At 38.9% G+C, this 23,655-nt stretch overlaps 1 protein-coding gene across 7 annotated transcripts in view; it reads right to left on the reverse strand.

Annotated features, from left to right (window-relative positions):
* LOC6552418 (maternal protein pumilio) overlaps nucleotides 1–23,655 on the reverse strand; it is a 171,350-nt gene that overhangs the window by 77,708 nt on the left and 69,987 nt on the right. For 4 of the 7 annotated variants that reach the window (XM_015154526.2, XM_015154527.2, XM_015154528.2 and 1 more), the window contains exon 1: nucleotides 11,524–12,407. The exons of the other annotated variants lie outside the window; for them this stretch is intronic. In XM_015154526.2, coding sequence (XP_015010012.1) covers nucleotides 11,524–11,667 — 144 coding nt within the window. In that variant the 5' untranslated portion in view covers nucleotides 11,668–12,407. Of the gene's footprint in view, nucleotides 1–11,523; nucleotides 12,408–23,655 lie in introns of those variants that run through there. 7 annotated transcript variants of the gene reach the window in all.

Below are 23,655 nucleotides of genomic sequence, written 5' to 3' on the forward strand. Positions count from 1 at the left end.
TCCTGTTCATTACCGGCATGGACTAAGCCTTTTGTGGGCCAAATTTTATATTTTTGGCAGCTCATTCAACTTTGCTCATCTTCAAAAGTGTTCAAGTGCAACTCAGATGAACTAAACTTTTGGATTACGATTTTGCTAGCATCGCCTCACTCTATGCAAAAGTTTTTTATGGTATCTCCTCCTTTTTGGCTCACATCTATATATATACACACACACTTTTGCCTCTGAACGATTATGAATGCGAATGAAAATTTAGACGGACAGTTGGGCAGAACGAGAAGAGGAGGAGCTGCTGGCTGTTACAAAAGACTCTTGGCTACTAAGCGGCTGATGAAGTAGATTCAACGGCAGGAGCCTGGCATAATTTGCTTAAATAATTTGTAAGTGCAAAGTTATGAATTGCTTGGATGAGCAGCAGCTTGCAGAGGATTATATTCCTCACTTTTCCCTCGGATCTCTTCTACACAGCAGTTTGCCATTTTCCCGGAAAACGCATTTTGCCGCAAATCGTTTTCCACCCCATCTCCATCTCCACCTACCATCGCCACGAAATGCTCTAAAATTTGTGCGCCCAAACATAAAATGTTAATTGTTTGTTTTTCCCCGTTTGACAACCCCATTTTCCTATGCATTTTCAATGAGGAACTGAAGCTTAGAATTCACAGAACAGAGTACAAAAAAAAGGCTGGAAAAGTGGGTTAAATGCTTAATGATCTGATGATCACGCTGGGAATGGGAGCTGCAGTAATTGCAAATGGAAAATTGCAACTGCAATTGCTGGCGCAGCACGTAGAACTCATTTCTCTGTCTGGTTTTCCACAATAAATAATCGTACACATGCGGATGCGCAGATGCATCGCTACTGGGTGAAAGTTTCACACACTGTGTGTTTCCATGTTTAAGTGCAATGAAATTGGATTTTCATTACGAATGCTCGACAGTGGACAATATCTTATGGGGGGTTCCAAAAAGCGTTTGCTGCTCTCTCCCAGTTTTCCAGTGACCATTTATGAATTGCGACAATTTCACTGAGGTTGACGGACGTGTGACACAGTTTGTCTGTGGGAGTTTCCATAATTGTTCTTACGTGACACATTTACCGACTCCTTTTATTCTGCAAAAGACATGGTAAGCACAAAGAAGGAAGGGAACTGGTATCTTCCATATACTTTGACAGTTTTCAAACGCTCCTCACATGGCGGCACGTTTGGCTATAGGCTGAAAAGATGACTCTTTGTCAGTTTGTAGGCAGCACGAGCATATGTATCTGTCAGATACTTTGGCCAACTCACGTTACACGTAGCCGGCATGTACTTCCCAGAAGAGCGAACCGTGTTCACTGCACCGGGCACGTTTGGGCCAAGTGTATCTGCCAGATACTTGTCACACAGAAATGCCATCCTAAGAGTACTGTTATGTATCTGAATCTGAATCTAAAAGTCCATTAGAATCCTAATCAATTAGCAGAACTAATGATGGTGCAGCGATAATTTATATCTCAGCTGCATAACAAATCATAGGTATGCCCTGACTTATGGGTTAACTACCAATCAATGTGCACCAGCAGACAAACCCAACTGAAACTAAAAACGAACACAAACACACACACAGAACAACAGGAACAACAAGAAGTCGATGAAAAGCAAAATCAAATCCAAAACGCACTTAACTCAATATGGCCAACTTTTGGCCCCTAGATCATATCCTCTCCTGTGCTCCAACCATACGTACATATGTATACACCCCACATCTCCACATTCCCACATCCCGATGCCCTGCGCATAGACATCATTCAAATAGTCGTAGCTAACAAATTGCACTGTCGAATGCAATATTTTTGCTTTTAGCCATAATACCTTTTACATATGCTACGACAGATGGCAGAGAAGAGCATTTTAAGCTGCCATCTCCACCCACAAGCTCCAACTGGCTCCCGTCCCTCATCATCCCACATTTGGCCCCACCTCGCTCCTCCTGCACTTCTGGTACACAGCAAAGAAAATACTGATAATTGAATACTGAACTTAGTATATATGAAATGCAAGTAATATGAATTGCAAGCATTATTATGAGTTTAGGAATATTTTAAGTAATGTGTTATTTGAAAGATTCACCATGTGACCCAATGCATTTCTCTCAGTGCGCTGATGCTCTCGAACCAAAGGTAAGTAACTGGCATGCAAGCCAGCCACAAGAGTCAGTTAGTGTGTCGGGATGTTGAGGTTGAGGGGAGAACTTGTTAGCATGAGATGCGGATGTGTCTCAGACCAAAGGAGCAGCGAGTGCAGAGAAGATACTCCAAGTGGAGGAGCAGCAGCAGGAGGCGGAGCAGGAGGATGAGGGTCTGCGGGGAGGAGAGCGATGCCAAAGTGATAAATCCTTGCGGCTTTTTATTTCCACCAAGGCGGCGTCGTCTCCTGTGTCTCAGTATGTGTGTGCTCCTGCGAGGGTGTGGGTGTGAGTATGGTGATGTGCCACGCCCCCTTTGCAGCACGCATTGCATTACAGGCACAATAATTCTTACTGACAGCTCTTGGGTTGCGTTCTTTTGGCATTTTTTTACCCCTTTCCCACTTTTTTTTGTTCATGCCCAACATGAAACGCATTAAATTTCCCCACTTAGCGCCCAATTAAAGGCAAAGAATCAAACCAAGGCAACCGGAGGCCCTAAAAAAATATATTCTACTTTAGTATCCTTTTCTTTTTTTTTCTTATCATATACCAAAAATTTACGCCTCGTTAATTTCAATTTAAGTGCAGACAATTTAAAATACAACCAACGGAAAAAAATCAGTAACCAACTGAAAAGGGGCGAGAGTGGGGAAAAAATAAACCCAAACTTGCGCCGTTTTCACAAAAGGCAAAGCGCAAATTAACGGCTCCGTTTTCGAGAGGTTTTCCAAATGGAACCCTCCTATTTTCCTCCCCCACTTACCACACACACACACACACACATACACATTAGCTTTGGCATAAAAAAGTATTTTATCGTTGGCCAGGAAACAGTTTGGCGGAAGCCGGAAATGTTTCCACTTTTTGTTGTATTTCCCTTCTATTCCCTGGCTGCTGCTGCTGCTCCTCCTCGGATTGCCGCTAAAAAGGGTTTAGTTTAGCACAGGAAGAGTGGAAAGCGCCGGGAAGTGCATTAAATATTTGACTAATTAAAGTAATGGCTAGAATCTGTAAGCGAAACGAAGCATTCGCAATTTACTCGTATTTATCATTTCGCATTTTTATATTTAATTGTTATATACTTTTATGCTGCGCCACTCTACCCTCGCTGAATAATTGTGTTTGGCTGGGCTTTCAAGTTGAACTCTTGTGGCTGTAGTCATTATTATTCTCATAATTGGGTCGACAACTTGTCCCTTTTGGACTTATTAAAAAAGAAGCAAGCCAATCCAGAACTTTTTCTACTTTTTAAATATAAATCATAGCATTGAACATAATTAAATAATGTTTATTATATTCCCGCAAGTATTTGATTGTATAAATACGAAACTGATAATGTTGTATTAATTAATTTCCATAGGCAGGTTAACAGTCTATTAAAATAAAAGCTCTCGAATTGGATAAGTAGAATTAATCCCAAAATAAATGTTCATAAGAAACACTTAAAAGGCAGCAAATTTGGTATATTAGTGTGCCAATAATAATATTATTATTAACATACCTTGCGCAATTAAAATTCCAGTAACTCAAGTGATTTAATTGAACTGCTGAAATTGCACTGACATGTTTACAATTATTTTTAAACAGCTCACACAAGCGAACCTTTTTGCATAATTAACCCATAAATTAGAAACCTTTTAGATTTGTTGCAGCGCTACTTGAAAAACACCAGAATTCCAAACAATTACAATGAAATCATTTTGCGGTCAGAAGCCCGAAAGTTTAGTCAACTTTGTAATGGCCAAGTAATCATAACAATCAAATAAAATACACACCAAAACCAGTTACCCAGTTTGTTGCCACAAAAAAAAGCGGAGAAAAGACGTGAGTGCTTCAAGTGTTGACAATTGACTTACTGACTTGTAGCTCTTGGCCATCATGCAATAAAGAGGCCACAGCAAAAAAGAATCCCAAGAAATCAAGTCATATTTTTCCGACATTATTTTCTACTGGCCACTGGTCAAACAAACACGCAGCTACATACGTGTATATCATTTTTGCGAGAAACGGGTGGCATTCAAATAACATGGCCAAAGAACTTTAAGCCGGCAGCAGCTGACTACGGACACATTCGTAAGCTGGCCAACACACACGCACACAAACAGAAGTAAACTACTTTAAGACGGGTCGTTGACTTTCAGTGGGCCACAAAAAAAAACTCGGCTATTTTATTTGTCCAGCTTTTTTCTTTTTATTTTTTTGACACAGAATTCTGACACAGAAATTATGAAATGAAATTGTACCGACTTCATGGAAGTATTTGAGCAAGCAAAATGGCAAACATGTGTGAAATTATTATATAATTGCTGGCGTTCAACCAACAAATATGAAAAATGAAATGGCAAAGAGTATAATGTTAATTTGAAAATATAAAAATCACTTTAAGAGGCATTTACACACACATGTTCAAGATATGTTTTGAAATGTGCACCTTTCACACAAAAATTATTTTGCTGCGCTATTGGCGTAATTAAAATAATTTTTTGACGCGGCTAAACAAGAAAAATCTTTTGATATTTACGCCAATTTCATTGCATCATTTATAATTCGAAATTTAATGATTTGTGGTGATATATACAATTTTAATTTTACGATAAGGTGAATAGGAAGTTTAACGCCATTAAACACATTTAAATGTGAAGTGCTTTACTACAAGGGATCGAAAAAAATGGGGAAAATTGGGAAAACGGGGAAAAAGGAGTTGCAGCCTGGCTACGAAATTTTCCGCACATTTGAGCGGAAAATTATCGATTTATATATGCAGCGCACAGAGACCAAAATGCAACAGCGGCTGGCAAATAGACCCACAGACAGAATTGGTTTGGGGCAAGCGGGTGGAAAAATGATGCGCCCAACATTTGATGAAAGAGGAAAACTCACACACAACCAGCGACACACACACACACACACACACAAACGTTGGGGGGAGCATATGTAACATGCTCGCACATTTGTAGAGGCAATGGCAGATGGATGACACACTCAGCGGGCGGGGGCGGGGTGGAAAACTCTTTTCGTGAAACTTTTCCGAGGGGCGACAGCGGAAAATTGGCGGAGGATAGCATGGTGCGGTGGCGGCTACTTTTGCTTACTTTTCATTCAAACATTTTTTGCATGTCAGAAAGGAATTCCTTTTCTTCTTGTAACCAGCGCCCCATCTAAAACATTGATATTTGTGTGTGGTTCAATAAACTGGCGCGTGAATTTTCTACTTTACTCCTACATCTTTTTATTTTTTTGTGCTGGTTATTTTGGTAAGTGTTTCAAAATAAAGAAACTGCAAACCGAAAAAAGTAACAGAAAGACTGAAATAATAGTACGAGCATGTGTCAAACATCCGATTGAAGTTGAGAAAAAAATTGAAATTGAGAGGAATATTTTGCTATTGCAATTGGCAAAAGAATTTTTATGAAGTGAAACGAAACAGCAGAGCAAGGTGTTAGCTGAATTTATAGCCGAATCGAGTAGTTTAAATTTCACTTAAACAGAATGAAAATGCAGAATCACTTCAAACTAGTCGAAATGGAAATAATAAATTCCTCTCAACTGCAAGTGTCTTGAACTTCCCTTTGATCTAAAGAGCATGCTCCACTTCCTAGAATTCCTATAATATATGCCTGTTTAAATATTTCGAACACCTCTCCCTTGAGCTAAACCAATTATTACAGTCATCGAGCCTTGACGTTTCTATCTACATTTCCCCCACATAGATTTTCTTTTAGCGTGGGGCGAACGAGAAAAAATGGGAATAAACTTTTCATCTCAGCTTTTTTTTGCAAACAGTTTGGGGGCGAGACCTTTTTATGCCTCTGCTAATTTGCTGTCATTTTGCTTTCCATGCCTAGAGCGGCTAGAACCCATCCTTGAACCTATCCTTCGGGTCGTCTATGCATTATATATCGATCAAAATTCAATTTGTGACGCTTTTTTGTCAGCGTTTAAAGCGCAGCTGGAAAAAGTGGCAGCAAAAGATGAGCGACGATGAAAAAACGAGAATTAAGTTTAATTGAAAAAGTTTGTCACATTTTTCTAGCAGCGTTCTTTTCTGTCTGGTTTTTCTGGTTCCCATTCTTGCCAGTTTTTTTAATTTTATTTTTTTGGCTATGACTTACGTATGACCTCGAGCAGTTTTTAATTAACCCAATTTGCAGTCTGAGCTGAAGAAGAAACTTTTCCACCAAGATTGCTTCGCTTTTCTGGCTGTGTCTCTTCTTATCTCTCCGTGTGTTTCTACCCATTTCTCGCCGCTGTCACTTTGAATTCAAATTCATGTGCCAAAACCCGGTGGCTGGTGGAAAATTGAAGCTGAGCCACCGCTGACTTGCCAAAACACCAAACTTCCACCTCAAATTCAGTTCAGTTTCAGTTTCGCTTCGGGTTCGACGTCAGTAGATATCAATGCGAGTGTGTCAGAAGCTGTTGAACTTGTAGAAGATATACAGGTGGATTATCCTCTTTTAGCACTAATGAAAAAATTATCCTTTTATAACGAATATTGGCAAGTTTGCTATTTAACAGGAAAAGGTCTTAGCTGAAAATTCAAAGATTATCATAAAAATTAATCCTAAAAGACCATTTTTCATTGTATAATTTCATTTTTTTTAAGTGTCGCAGTGTATTCACCAATTTGCTAAAGCTCATTGTGTTTCAAAAATGATAACTTTCCTCTGCTCAACTTTCAAGAGATAATATCTAAACCGTTTGTACCCCACCAGCATTGTCTTTAATTTCATCTTTAAGCCATTCGTAGCTTGAAGTCGTAAGATCAAGATGTTGTCCGAGTCGCAAATAAAATTCTTCAGGGGGAGGAAATGCGGAAAGTATGAGGGTATAAATTTGTCGACGACAGACAACACATGTTGTTAATAACTTTATTGTTTGCTCTGCTCTGCTTCGCCACTCGTTGATCGAAATTGAAACACGTGACTGGACCTTGGTCACAATTAAATGAAAAGTGAGAGATTTTTGATACTTTTAAACGTTGCTCTGAGATTTTCTTCTCTCGACAGTTTTTCTGCAAACGTTGACAGAAAATTAATTAAAAAATTTCCTCTGCTCGTTCGGCTGGGTGGGCAAAAACTACATAATGACTTGCCATCGATTGCAGTGTGTTCAGTTCAAATGGCTGGATATTGCGATTGCGTTAAGTTCATTACCGAACTCTCGGAAAAAAAGGGCGGCAGGTGGAAAATGGGATGCACTTGGACACAGGTGGTCCAAATGCAGTTGATAGCTGCATTCGATGGGATTAGTTCACGGAGTCTTAGAAGCTCGTAAAAATGACAATGTTGTTGGGAAACTCGGAAAATGGACAGGAGCTAGACTTTAATGAAGTCATATACAAAGAAAGCTAGAGGAAGAATACAATTCTCTGGTGAACATGGATATTAAGAAACTGGTCTATAATTAAACATTTCATTGGTAATTTGGATTCATTAACTTTAATCCCCTCTTGCCTGCATTTCCTTGCGCATCCGTTCGAGTTTCCCCTTTTTAAACTTGCTCCAGTTTTCACCTGCATGCCAAATAAAAAACACAACCCAACCAAATCTGAACAAAACCACGTATCAAAAATGGACAAAAAAATACTTAAATAAACTGAATCAAAAGCAAACTTATCCACAATCTTTTCTCTCGCGTGCTCAAATTTCCGCCCCGATTTTCACCGCCCCTTTACCGCAACGAGTTTTTCCGAGCGCTCCATAGCTGCACATAAAGTCGTTAATACCGCAGTTTTCCTTTCACACATCGCAAATATCTAGGGAACGAATGTGTGAGGCGGGGAAAACTGGGGTCTCATCTTCTCCACCAGCAGCTCCACTCCAGTTTTCCGCCCTCCATCTCTGAATGCGAATCCGTGGCACCTAATTTGCTGCAATTTTCACCGGTGCCAACGGAAAATTCTGCTACTCCGTTCACCGGCTTTATTAAAAATGCATAAAATCTGCACAACAAAACCGCAGCAACAAGAAAGCAGAAGGCGAAATAAATTCAGTTTTTCACGCTACTTATGTGTATGTTTTTCCTTCTGTTGTAATTCAAAACGCAGCATACGAGGAAACATGATCAAAATAAATATCAAAAATAAATTAGTGCAACCTGGGAGTTTTTATTAACTTTTCATTTACGAAGGGTGTAAAATAATGACAGAGAAGTGCAAGAGAACTTGCAGCTGCAACCCAACACGAATGCTGGCTAAATAAGAAGTGAAAAATTGCAATATCAGCGAAAAGAAATATAACAACAAACCGTTTGCACATCCACACAACCATCCAGGTGTGGCAAGTTAACAAAAAAAAAAAAAAGGGGGTACAAATATGTGTGTGCACACCCATAGACACGTGTGCATTGGCCCTCACCTCACACACGCTGGCACACACATAATTGAAATTATGTTTGGAGATTGCAATTTGCTAGGCAAGCAGAGGAAAATGACCATATAAAAGAAATACGAACTGAATTCCCAGTGCACGGCATTACATACAACGAATAACAGGTGCTCTACAATGAAAAAATAGTTTCAGCTACTTATCAATAAATGAATTCTAAACTTACGATATAATATTATTAAACAAACATTTAAACATTAAATAAGCATTTGAATATACTCAACCCAAAGTATTTTTAGAACCCAATAAGCCAGCAGTTTGTAAATGGAGATGGAAACCAAAGAAAAAGAACAGAATAGAGCAAAAACCGCAGAGAAACTCCAGAAATCAGGAGTCATGATCACGAGTTTGATTAAGCTGAGCTCGGCTAATTTCATAGAAAGCTGCGTGATTTAATTGATGACGGACCGTCGAACCAGAGCTTCTTCGCGCTTCCTACAACTCCCCCTATTATATATCCCACCACCTCCTTCTTTTTTTTAGCATAACCCAAAGGCACTTGAGCAGAACCGTGAAGAGGCACTGGAGGATGGAGGGGATTTGTAGGCAACACCACGATTTGCAGTCAAAGTTGCAGCCAGATGGATAGAAAAAAAAAAATAAAAAATGTAGTGGAAAATGGAAAAGCAAGTTAGAGGAGTGCGACAGGGACGGCAACTGATGTAATGACATTTGGAAAAGGCCAGCAACAACAACATGATAAGTTTTTCCTTTGGAGAAAAGCCTCTTGCTGTACGCCTCGAGCACTTTTCAGTGTTTAACTTGTGTGAAGTTTTCAAGTTGCAGTCGGACAAGACAAGACGGATAGATAGATAGATGCGAGCATCTTAGGCATCATGGCCACTTGTGGAGGTTAACCCACTGACTGCCGAGGGGTGGTATGCTGCTGTGGTGTGGTATGGTGTGTGGTGTGGTATGGTGTGCTGTGGTGTGGCGTCGTGGCTCTGGAATGGAATAAATTGGGGGCTCGAAGTGGCTGAAAACCCAAGACAGCTGTTGCCCCAGGCTGCCTGTGGTGCTGCGGTTCTGTGGGCCTTTTAAGCAGGTCAACTGGAGACATGAGAGCAGCAGCGGCAGCAGATTGCAGTTGTCGAGAAGTTTGGCTGGAAGTTAATCTATTTGAAAAGTTATCCAGGCAGTTCGAAATTAAGGAACGAGAGGGGAAAAATAACGAGAATGATACTTAGGAACTGGACGAAGATCTATATATGTTTGCATTACGATGAACTACATTTCTACGTTGCAAAACGTTTTAGCAAATACTAGTATTAACAATGCTTGCAGAAAATAATCAAGAAAAGATGTTTACAGTTTGCTTTTCTAATCATTTTGTTGCAATAATGTTCTCCCTAATTTCAGTTATTCTTCCAGACCCATAAAATCCTCTTACTTGCATAACAAAATCAGATCACACCGCTCTCGTCTCTGTTCTTTTGGGTAAAATTTCCATCTAATTACCGTCAGAGTGTCACAGGCACTTGACAATGACATCTCTCATTTGGACCCCGTTCTGCTGCCCCCCAAACAATAACCCCAAGTAATACCCAGTAACATTTGAATGTGAACCACTCCTCGTCGGCCCCTTTTGGCCATAAGTACGAGCTCTGAGTACTTGGCTATGCACTTTGATATGCGTCAGTCAGTCAGTCAGTTTGGTTGGTTTTGTGATGCTAGAGAAATGGAAACCTGAGTGCGATGCGATGGAACACACGTCGAATACGTAATATGTGGGGGATTTTAAGGCAATTTGAAGTGGAAGGTGGTGCTGCTGAGGCTAGCAGATTGCTCTAGCAATGCTTAACAAATTATAAACATTTATTTTATGCCCCATAATCTATATAAACAATAAGCTGTGTATAGCGACAGTGGACCCAGACTATGCGTCAATGGTTATAATGACGTTCGAAGAGCATTCCCCCAGTATACTCCGTTTTAGCCACTTTACAGGGATTTTCAAAGCGCATAAATCACTCAATTGGAAAATGCAGTATCTCTTCTATCTCGCCACCACTCTATTCTTGCACTTCTTCCACATTCGGTTCTGGCCCAAAGCATAATTCATATGCTATTTAAGCCCGGGCCATAAATTTACCGACTAACGCACACAGGCACCCACATTAATTAGAACGAAGAGTGAACTCTTCGCTTACCTTTCGGTCTCTGTGGTTATCCAATAAAAAAAAAGTAGGAAAATAGAGAACCCATAACCAGACGCAGAAAGGCGCATACACACGGTGAGAAAATTATGCTGAGCCTCATTAGTCTTGGCCCGAAGATTAGACCCAATTCTTCTGGTGCAGATTCTTCTGAACTAAGCGTATAATCCTACTGGAGAAATGAGTATACAAAAAGTGGCACGCCACCGCAAATTAAGGGATATGGCATTACTATACTAAAATAATCAATCAATGTGCCAATCAATCACCCATCGGAAAAACGAAATTTTCAATAGAAATACGAAAAGTGCGGAAAATGTAGCCATAATAAAACAATCAACGGAAACAATTACTAGATACTACAAATTTTCGAATTGGCTCTGTTGATTCTAAATTAGAAACGCTAATTTGAATCGATTTGGTGGCTATTTAAATAATTTTCGCTACTTCTTTGTAATATCCATTAAGTCGAATGGAAACTGCTTTACATTTGTTACTCGGTGTTTCTGTATTATTTTATAAAGGCTATCAGCATTATTTGTAATTCTTGCTGGGTCTACTTATTTCAGATAATATTTATCATTGCATGGAGGGAAACTATTATTTCATGCTTTGTTCTCTGAAATCTCTAAATGGTATATAGAGTACATTGTACTTCCTATTTTTATGAAGATAAGTTCCTATTCTCCGAATGTTAAGTAACTTCCTGAATCATCATCGAAACATAGTTCTTTACATTTAACGCTCAATCCTCTACACATATCGACACGAAAAAATTTCAGATTTCCGGGCTTGGAGGAACTTACAATATGCTCCTTTAGCTCCTTGGAGCGGATTGGTCCCAGCCAGTGATGTAATCCAATGTAGCGTTTCTGCACCATTTTCAAGGCGGGAGCGCCTTGGGCATAGGGGCCGCCCAAAAGGGCGGTGGTAGTTTCTAAAACCACCATTTTGCTAGCGCCCGGATCAGCGATAGTTGCTGTTGATAGTTGATGCTGATAGTTGATGTTAGCAACACTTTCCGGCTGTTTGTGCCGGACAAGCGATACGGAACTGGAACTTCACTGTTTTCTAAGGGGTAATGTAATCACTTGTGACCCTTTTTGGTTTTTTTTTTATTTCTCTTTATGATTTTTGCGCTTTTAATTCCGCTTTGGGTTTCAATTAAATTTAAGCCGAATCTCTTTGCCAGACGTGACACTGCGACCACAATAACGATGAGAGAAGAGGACACCGGATGGGAGCTCTTCTCCTTCTGCGTGTTATAATCTGCAGTTTTAATCCCCGGACCACGACGACAACGACGACAGTTTCAATTTACTTCTGCCATTTGGCAATCCTTGAAATCAATTAAACGACACGCACAATCCATCCAGCAATTCTTTACATTACTTTCTGTGATTATTCTCATGCACTATTTGGGTTTCTTTTATAATTAGTGCTTTTTTTTATTTTTGGTTTTATTTATTTATTTTGATTATTTGGGAGGCACAATTGTTGTACAATGTTGGATGCTGTGGTCAAACACTTATTGCTAGTTGCTTGAATTTATGCAGCGCGATAAATAAACCACGAAAACGGCGACTACGGCGAATAGTAAAACGGAAACGAGATGCGCGGAGACAACCGTTGTGTTCAAAGTTCCATCGCGAACTGATTTCGTATGTAGATTCTCTTGGCTGATTTTCCAACTTATCCAAATAAGACGAGCGCTTCCGAAGCCACAGCCGATGTCGAAGCCAAAGCCGAGGAGAAACGAACCGAAACGAACCGAACAATCGAAGTGGAGAGCCGAGAGTGCAATATTTTAGAAGAGAATTGAATACAAGGGACTCTCTCCATCTCACAATTGCGTGTAGAATTGAGGCAAAAACACTTGTTGTTGACGTTTTTCCGCCGCGGCACACCCCAAAAATAAAAGAGAGGGTGCAAAAATACAGAGGGAGTTGAAGAGAGAGCGAACTGTTGCTTTTTTCCATTGGAGACTTTTGCTCACTCTTATACAACAGGAATAGTCGTATAATAGCTGAGAGTACAGAATGGCATTGCCAGCTGGCGCGAAGAAAAGCGCAGTTATCTTTTGTAGAAAATCACCACACGAAGGTTAAAGGGCGCGGGGTGGTGGGCGCTGGGTGGTGTGAGCTGCATAGATAAATGTATGCATTGTTTTTGCCCTGCACTTCCGCTGAAGAAAAAGCGGCAAAGCGGAGAAATTCAAAGCGGTAACAGGTTGCCAAAGGCGCATAACAATAAGGAAAATTTATTGCGAAGGGCTAAGAAGTTTACATTCTTTAGAAAGCCAGGAAAGCATCGAATTATTTAATCCGGGAAAAACACAAACCATATGAAAAGCTTTTACTTTGGGGTTATTCTCTGTACTTCTATGATTGGTTCACACAATTATTATCAGTTCAAGGGCTTTAAGGATTTTAGTTATAGTTCGTTTAAAAAGACAAATTACCCTTCAAATGATTTTTTTTTTCCGGATAGTAAATTTGACAGATGGACAGACGGATAGTCTCTTTTGACAGATATACAAAAATAACATTGGATGTTGCCATCAAAAACTAATATTATAGAAAGATGGTATTCTCTTTATACCAACCACTATGTAAGCTACTTTTTTCTTTAATCTTGAATTAATTAAATCCATATCTCGAATAAATTTAAAAGACTTGTGCCTTTTTAATAACATTTTATCGAATTCAAAAGGCAACAGGTAAATCTTCTTTCTCCTTTTTGTGAAAAAAAGTTACATTAATATGTACATATAAAGAAGAACCTTTAACCCTCAGCACCGTTAACGTAATATTGCTCAGCGACAAAATCGCAAGCGAAACATTAAAAAAGGTGGAAAGGGTAGAAGTAATTCTAACCAAAATGAGCTTCATTAATTATACACAACTGGATGACAAGTTTCCAACGCCTTGTAAGCATTTTAATGATCATAAAGCAAGCAACGAAAAAGTTTCGTTGACTGCGACGGGTTGAGAGTATTATATATTAAGCAAACCCATGCGGAGTTTGTTGACTTCTTCAACAAAGTGTGACTAAACAAATTAAGCCGAGAACCGAGAAATGCTGGGGAAAAGCTGAAACAGGGGGCAAATACGAAACAGATCAGCAGCAACAGCAATACAACAAAAAAATAAAAAACCAAAAACCTGGAGCGCACTAAATTACAAATTAAGTAAGGTTCGTACTTCGCAACATCAAAGCTGTAGCTTTTTGAGTGTGAAAAAAAAACGCAACAAAACACGTAATACTCGGTAACAAGCAAAGCCGATTTCACGCACGAGAAGAACAAGTGAGTGAGGGAGATGGAAAAGGGGATGGGGATGCCACTTCCATTTATGAAAACTGGAAAATTGTTGGCAATAAATGGGATATCCATCGCCATCGTCATTATCCTCTTGACCATTATCAACCGCATTCACCCAAATGGGCACAAGACAACATTCTTCCTTTTCCTGCCTATCGAAGTCAGAAGAATCTAACGGTTCATGACTGCAGATGCTGCGCACTGAAGAAAATAATTATTTCTAGGAACACATGTATGGCTACACAACTACCGTTTTCTTCTTGACATCGGCTGCACTGAAAATAATTACATGTTGGCTTAGATAATAAGCTTCGATATTGAAAATATTAAATATGTATTATAACAAATACGGCGATTTGAATACTACCTAAGAGTTCACCAGTAGAGTAAAAAAAATAATTATGTATTGTACAAATTAAAATGAGATTCTTAAATTAATGCAACTAAAATTCAGTTTTTTAGTTGAAAGTAAAAGACGCAATAATAAATAAATCATTTAAGAATATGCCCATTTTTTCAAGTGCAAGAACTGCATGTAGCACAAATCCGAACCGACAGCGGCAACAACTTGTTGCCATAAACATGTTGCTGCAACATGGCATCGGTAATTAAGCGGTAGTTTCTAGTTACACTGCTCTCACGTGATTGTGTTTGTTTGACTACATTATTTTTGCTTTTTCTAGCTCAAAAGTTCATTGCACGGATCACATGAGAAATTAGCACAGCGAATGAAGAAGAAGAAGAGGCTGGGGTCTCAAGAAAATTATGCAAACCGCGTCCAATAAAGAGAGAGAGAGAGTGAGAGAGAATCTGAGATATTAGCGATCTCTCAGTCTCGCAAAACCCCGGCAATGACATTCAAAAAAGCTGCCAGTCAAGCTTCATCTCTCTCTAGTTTTCAGCAGCCCTCTCTTTCGGATTGAGCACCTTTTGTATTCCAGTCAAACCACTTTGATTGGGAGTTCGTTCACCGCACGAATTACGTTCGGCTGGCAACAAACAGCATATGAGATCATTATGATCTAGCATCATCGTCATTAGCGTGATCGGGTTCTTGGCCTAAAAATATTTTCTGGCTTCCACGACCTGCCTAACTGCATTTTGGCCAGAGCTCGACTCTCCTCGGCCATCTCTTTCCAACTTTGCAGATTTCATACTTAGTAATAGTGGAGCTATAAAACTTGCCTCTTTGAGGCTTGCCGTCTTATGTTTTAGTAATTAGCTACTAAGACTAAAATTGCATGTTCGCACAGAAGGTGATTAATTGAAATGACTGCCTTTATATGTATGAACTTTGGTGGATTTTCTAATATGTTATCGGCATACTCTTTTCTGAAGTTATGTGTTATTATTGGGGATCAATCTCTTGGAATTTTGTGATATAAGGCTAGATACATAGTTTTGAAAATGATTATGGTTCCATTGATTGCTTAAAACCTCTAGCAAACTCTTTGTTCTAAGTTCTATTTTCCCCTGACATATTTCATTGCATTCCTCTCTATAAATTTCCCCGTAAACCACGCGTATCTATGCACAAATGTATGTGGTGGCAACGGTTTTGTTTTGTAAAATAAATTCGTTTAGCCTGTCAAGGGCCTATCGATAACGTTAAGTCAACGCCTGCATGCGTGTGTGTCCGTGTTGTGCGCCATGTATTTCTCACCCACAATGCATTTCATTTGCAATTCACACTAAAGTGAAGTGCCCCAACAGATACGAACGATGGGGCGTACTATCACAAGGGGCGTGGCAACGGATGGGGGGTGTTGCATTGAAGTTTCAAGTGTGTCAGTCAGTCGGTGGAGTCGAGTGTTTGCCTCCGGCTGGCAGGGTTGTCAGGTAATTGAATAACGTCCTCAAATAAATACGAAATATGTATTCCACTTTGGTGCAACTTTTTCTTTTTTTTTTGGAACAGTCGGTTATGCCACAAAAAGGGTTATGCAAAAAGTTTTGTAGTTGGCTTTTTGGCCAAAGTTTAGATAGTGATTATTTGTGGTTGCAAAAACCATTTTGTTTGCTAGGCTTTGGTGAGAATATGTTTTCAGAAAGCGGTTTACAGATATTGAAGTAAACGTATTTTATAAAATGCGTTTCCTTTAATTATTTTTAATTGTGTGTTAATATTATAATATGCTAAAATAAAAAAATATATATATTATAGTGGTATAAATTATTAATTGTAGTTAATATATGATATACTACTGTTTTTACAAAGCTCGACCATTTTTTTCAATCTTTTGACTATCATTGGGAGTTTTTATTTCGCTATTCATCAGCTGGCAGCCAACATTCATTTGTCTAGCATCCATTCGATCCATTCGCCCCGTTGGCATTCATCCGATGGCATATCTAAATTGAATTTATAATAGTTGACAAGACAAGCACCCGCCATTGAACCCACCCACCTCGGTCGCTTGGTCAACCAATTCAGAGCAATTCTCATTCATTTACTTCAATCACTTCTCACATTTTTTGTTTTGTTTCGCAGCTGAGCGAGAGGATCTCTGCCAGCCAGACAGACAGGCAGAAAGAGTGAAAAAATGTGGCGAAAATTAATTAAAAATCAATTTGATTTTGATTGTTGACTGTGGGGGTCCTATCTCAGTTCCTCTGTTAACCCATCTATTTGTTCTCGATTCCCCTTTTCTCGTTGAATGTTTAATTGACATTTGGTACAATGTTTGACATTTTTGCTCCGCGAATTGAATGCGATTTGTTGTTGTAGCGTTCTGTTTTTTATGATTTTTCAATTAAACAATTTTTTGTTTCGTTTTCTTTTGGGCCAGTCGGCAGCGATATGTTGTGTGCTCGTAAAAACAAATCAAATTAAAATAAAAGAACACTTTTAATTGAATTATTTTGCTAGAAACATATAATCTCATACTACGTATTTACCTATAATTAAATTCAATTCAATTGAAAATGCTTAAAAACATGGTAAAACGTGTGAATCATGAAAATGAAACGAAATTAGTCCAAATGAATTAATACTGAAATTCACATATTTTTCTCAACGTATTTTATTATTTGTCCATCTAACAGACATTTTCAAACACGTAACATGAAAATCAGCATAAAAAAGTGACACGATTTTCAGGGATGTTTTGAACAGAACTGGAAGGCAGCCAATGTCAAATTTCAGACAATGCAAATAAAATGAATGTAACAGCAAAGAGTAACCAGGTAAACAAATGCTATAAATAAATGGATAGGAAAATCGAAGTTTCAAATACTCTAAATTAAATCAAGCTATTTTTTATTGTATTATAATTCTTAGGTATGACTGGGAAATGTTTGTTATACGAGTATCCCATCATATATGATCCGTTTACCTTATTTAAATAATGCACATTTAGGAGGCAACAAAATCAAGAAAACAATGCAATAACTTTTATAATAGGGTAGTAATGAATACAATAAGGCCACGAAATATATGACAATGAAAAACATTCTTGCTTCAATTACTTTTGAAATTGGCACAGACTCAACCGATAACAGCCAAAAATAAGTAAACAAAAGCAGCTCGAAAAGGTGTCAACAAAAGTATTTAAATAAAGTGTATTTAAATCGCAACAATGCGAAGTGAATACCAAAAAGTTGAGAACGAGGCGTGATAAACAAAAGCTACGTTTAAGTAAACATTATGCCAACAGTTAATAATGTCGCACCTTGAAAACGCATTTAGCTTTACGTTTCTTTTAAATCAAATTTAAGGAGTTGCAATTTCGAGGGCAACTTCTGTTAAATTAGCACACAGATTTCTTTAATTATCGAACTTTAGTACAGTCACGTACTTATCGCATCCCATTAAAAACATTTTGGTTTCAATGGCTGCTTTCTCTTCATAAGTTTTGTGAAAAGTCTGTTTTCGATTGATAAATGGCACACAATGAGCTGTTTTCTTTCACAGATGGCAAAAATGTTTTCGCCGTACGAAAGACCACACTAAATCAAATTAATTGCAACTTACAGTATAAGTCCAATTAATTTTTGAGTATCACATTTTTGAAAATCGTTTACACGTACCTGTAATGACAAGAAAAATGCAAAATAATCAATAACAATTCTGGCAAATGGCAACACTTTACTTTATAAATTTCTGTTTACTACATTTCATATTACAGTCTTTAACTTTGTATCCTTACTCTTAAGTTGATTAAAAATTATAACGCACTTAAAAATGTTTTTTTTTTTCGTGGTCATGCCACATTTAACCAAATTAAAAGTAAACACGAAACGAGTGCAGGCACCACAAAACAAAAAAGGAAAATAAAAGAAAATTCTCTATGGGTGTGTGTGTGTGTGTGTGTGCAGATTTAATCAGCACCACAAGTTACCCAACCGCAAAAAGTATGCAAGGAAAAATTATGAAAAGCCAGGCTGAAGAAAAGGTAAACATAGCGAGCAAAGTGAAAGTGACACGCCAATGAAGGGAAAAATGAGCCTCATCAGCAAATATTGAAGAAGCATACTTAGTGGCCGGAAAATCAAACCGAACGCCCCCAAGCAGATGAGCCAACTCATTTGGAATTTTCACGAGCTATTCTCTTCACACATTTTCCCTCGCAAATCAATGGGAAATGCTAAAGGAAAAGCCGACGAATTTTGCAGCAGCATTTCATTCTCGCTTTACTCCCCTTTTTTGTCTCGGCTGATGTCATTGGAGTAGCCTCAAATAGACCGCAACCGAGCAGTTGACACATCCCATCCCATCCTATTGACCATCGGCTGAGAACTCGGAGCAGACGTACGAATTTCTTTGTGTCCTTCCACTTCAGACTGACTGATTCGAAGTAATATATATCGTGGCTATAAACTGCTTTCCTCAGTTTACTCGGTATATAGCGAAAGAATTCTCTTCAGACTGGAAAATAACTATCTCAACAACTAGAGATACGTAATATTAAATATCTAGCAGCTATCTATATAACACATGATGTATAATAATAAAAGGCAATAATACCATCAATGTTCTATATCATAATAACTGCCCTCAAAAGCTGAATAACTTCCTGGAAGGGTATGCCTAGTCCCATTAGCTTGCAATTCCTGTCCACACACTGACACTTCGAGCGACAGCAGGCAGAGTCCCCATTTTCCTTCGACTTTAATAACTTTAAGCAGCTACGGTCAATTTAATTTTCATGGCAGGCGGGCAGAAGACTGGCGGCAGTCGGTTTGGCCAAAGGACCTACAGAGATGGGCAGAGGAGGGAGTCTGGACGACATGTATATCCCATGCATCCTTGGACAGGCCAGGCGACAATTTGAGCGAGCATATGGAGAGGAAACGCTCACAGGGAAAAAAGAAAAATTTGGAATAAAAATAAAGAAAAACCAAGCAGCAAGAACATTGAAAAGAAGAGGGGAAAAAGTTGAAAGGAAAACTTGATTATAAAGCGATGACTTCACACTTTGCCGGACTACGGATAAAATTGGAGGATTGGTTGGAGGCACCGGGTGGTTTTAGGACATATAATTTTCCTTTGGCCAGGACAAGGACATTGTGCAAACAGAGGCGTGTTCCAAAAATGGGGATACGAGGGTATGTTCTAGTGTAATTTAATACTTTTCTAATATGTAGTTGTCTTTTTGTGCGTCTCTCCCCTATTTTTCCCTATTCCACTTTTTACCCCATTTTTGGCAAAGAATTTTAATAGAATTGGTAAGCTGAGCTGTGCTATACTCGCATGTTCTGCTCCCCATCTCCTTCTCCGTGCGTGATTAGATGTCCAAAAAGTAGGCACTGAAATTTGGAAAATATGCTAGGTTCGCTATCCCCATCCTTATTTCGCATCATCTCCCCTTCTCTGTCTGCACTGGGTCATTCTCAAATTGCTAGTTGAGCTTCAAGGGAAAGAAGGGGAAAATGACTAGCATAAAGCCGTCGAAACAGCAGAAACTAAAGTCAACAAGTCGTCGTATCGACAGACTCTTTTACGATGCCATGAGATTGCTGGTAAAGAGTTGGCATTAAAGGATAAGTGATTGGATTGCTTAGGATGGTTATTTAAGAGTCCTGAACAGGTCTTGTGACTGGGCTTGAAATATTAGTCTGTTGATTTTGTTTATGAGAGTTAATAATATTTTAAGCTGATAACATGATGAACAAGTATTATTTTTATAATAATCTTTCAAAATATTGCAAATATTTTGCACCTCTAACAAACCATTGAAAATTGTTAACAAAAGTTACAAGAGTGGTTTTCTCTTGCTATTTTCGTAGTCAAGTTAACGTCATGCCTCAGGCAACGTGTCACTTTTCGCTACAAAAGCCACTATCCTCTCCATACAACAGCGACAATTTGCCAAAATAACAAGCACTAGCTGAAAAAATATATAAATGCGGAAGCCAAAAATAAAGTCATGTTTAATGGCGCACAAAACACGCCGTAAAATGGCGTGAAGAGACCACTGAGGAAGCACAGAAAAAGGAGTGTTGAACATAAAAAAAAGTGTATGCAAAGTTATTTGATTAAGTCACTTAAGACGGGGCAAAGAAAAAGTTGGAAACGGCAAAAGAACGTCCTTTGGCAGGACGACTCTGTGAAAGGCAAGAGCGCACCGGAAAAAAGGATACTCTGTCAGCTTTTTAAAAGATATTTTCAAAATTCAAAACGCTGTTAAAGCATAACATGTGCATATTGAGCAATAATCAGATAAAATGTATGCATATTCCTGTTAAATATTACTTTTTAAAGGTATGGCTCTGAAACTTTCAAATTTTGCCGAGTGCACAAGTAATTCCACTCAGACAAAGACAGGGACACAGAGGCTTAGGGCAGACGTGGGATCTCCACTCTGCATGTAATATTGACATATTGAGCAAACGTGCGGCCAGGCCAAAAGTAAAATTGGCGCAGCGAAAAGAAAAACCCATCGAAAACGCAAGTGCAGCAGAGATATCACAGACCAGGGGAACTCAGCTCTCTGGCTTTGCCCCCTTTTTCGATAGACGAACAGACAGGCGAGACTTAAAGGACTAAATTCATATTAAAAGTGCGAGTGCACCAGACATGACAAGGACCAAAGAAGATATATAGCGAACGAGCGTTCCACCAGTGGATAAATTGGGTCCTTGATTCCTTAACTATATCACTGTGATCAGCGGTACATATGTACATTAAAAAATAAATATAAAACTAGTTGAATTTTAGAAAGAAATAACAAAAATTTATTTTCAAAAAGTCTAGCTCTGCATTATAATATTAAACATGTTAAAAAAATACAATATTGTTATAATTTTCATAAAAACAATTCATTTCATTTTTTAGTTAGCACGCCACCATCTCAGTTGAAGCGAAAAACGCGCATAGTTGGTGGCGAAAAAAAAGGAATAATTCTGAAATATATTGCCGGGACTCGAAGGCATAGACGCACGTACACTCCTTTGCCAGCAGTCCTTCGTGACCCCTTCACCTCGCCCCCCGATAGCTTTGTCCTGCACCGGAAACTGTGGGCAAGAAGAAGCACGAGCCGAAGTAACCAGCTTCGAGACACATTTTCTAATAATGCTCCAGCGTCACGTATTAATGCGTTTGTTTGTATCTTCATTTTACCCGCTGGCATTTTAATGTATTTATTTTTTTCCCTTCGCCAACCAGAAAGGGAAAAAGCCGAGAAAATGGCTATAGAGAGAGGAGTCTGATGTCTTCTCTGGTGGCTTTTTTCGGGCATGTTTGAGCATGCGACACACTCGTCTGGATAATAATGAAGTACGTTTACGTGTAAACTCTATCTAATATGTATGCTAAAAGCTCTGGCAACCTATGTATGTTACCCTAGCACGAAAAAGAGAAGGGAATAAGTCACTGGGATAAACGCGGTGAATTTTTCTATTATACGAGTACATAGATGGGTTAAGAGGAGGTGACAAAGGGGTTAACACCAGGAGTGGAAATTAATTAGAGCTCGTTTCGAGAATCGAGTTGCAGTCGCTGCTTCATCTCGAGAATTTGTGCCGCTTGGACCATTCAGAATATGTGGAAAAATAGGTGATCGAATGAATAATGAGTCTGAGTGTTAGTGGCAAATGGAAGTGAAATGCGAATTAGGGCAAATGGAGCATTCAGTTTGGGAAATTATTTATTAATGAAAATGTGTTTGGACTATCTAATAAGAGGGCTGCAAATTTCATTGTACGCTTTAAATGCCACCAACCCCCCTCTTGCTGTTAATTTAATCTCAATTCACATGGCAATTGCATTAGGAATTATGCTTTTGAATGCATTTCCACCTTTATGTGGTTGCTCTTTTGATCGGCTTTTCCATGCTTTTCAATGCCCAAATACTCACTGCTGCTGTGGAAAGTCTAGTCCTGGGCCTTATATACACATTAATTCACTTTAGCATGAAAGCCACTTTACACTATTACCCGCACAACAACTCAGGGGGTGGCATAGTGTGTAAGGATGTGCCGTGGTTATTGCAAAACTGCGCAACGTGGAAAAATTCATCAAGCGCAAAATAACATTGCATACTTTATGGCGCATTATGAAAACACACGCGCTAGACTTGAGTGTGCGGGTGGTTATGTTTCGAGGGCGGCGGTGTGGGGAGCAGAAATTTGCGCTAAATTTACACAAAAACGTTTTAGAAAATGTGCACAACATGGCAGCCCTGTCTACTATGCTGCCCTATTACGGCTCCCTTCTGCAGACACTTAAAACTGCAGGTAACGACTGATAAAATGAACGTATGCAAATAAATTTAAAAAAATATATCTTTTTTTATTATCTTTATATACCTTTATCTTTATATAAAAAGAGAAATAATATTATATTTAAACCATTTATTTATTGATGGTGCTAAAAAGTATGCAACATATTTTTTATTATGCCAAATAACCAAAAACAATCGAATTATTATAAATTATTAAAACATTTGTCATTTCTTCAGGCGCAGGCATAAATATTGATATTTACAAACACTCTAAAACTGCATTTATTTCACATATTGAAATATGATCTTCATATTTCCACCTATGCATAGTTTACTGTTTGAAAAACATGGAAAACGCAAGCTAGCAGTTAACCCCGAAAACTTCCACGCCCTTCTAACCCCTGACTATTCCGATGAGTTATGCAGATAGCACTGATGATGATGATGATGATGATGATGATGATGACGAGAACCAGAGACAGAAAATGTGGGGGAGTACAAACAGAGCAACAATCATGGCGACGCGGACGACGATGATAATGAAGCCCCTGATAATGACGATGGTGGTGATGGCGGCGTCTCTCCAGCTGACGTCAGCCAGTACAGTGTACCCCCCTAAGCCCCATTGCTCCAACATTCGTGGGATATTTTCGCCATATGGCAGAGTAATGATAATAAACTCCTAAAAACACAGAGACACGAACAAGCACAGGCGTGCTGGAAATGGGGGAGAATGGGGGGATAAAGCAACAGGAGACGGGAAAAGTGTCGTCATCGCCTTCAAGGATGTCACTCGTTTCTTATCAGTGGGGGGAAAAACGAAACGAAGCGAGGCACCGAATGCTGCAACTTGGCAACTTTGCAACTTGGACTAACGCCCCAGATAACGTCAGTTATTTTCATTCAATTTCAGGAACCGCCACACAAAACCGCAGAAAAATGCGCATTTTGTT

The sequence above is a fragment of the Drosophila erecta genome, unplaced genomic scaffold (genome assembly GCF_003286155.1).
Source record: "Drosophila erecta strain 14021-0224.00,06,07 unplaced genomic scaffold, DereRS2 tig00000000-arrow-pilon, whole genome shotgun sequence".
Classification (NCBI taxonomy): Eukaryota; Metazoa; Arthropoda; class Insecta; order Diptera; family Drosophilidae; genus Drosophila; species Drosophila erecta.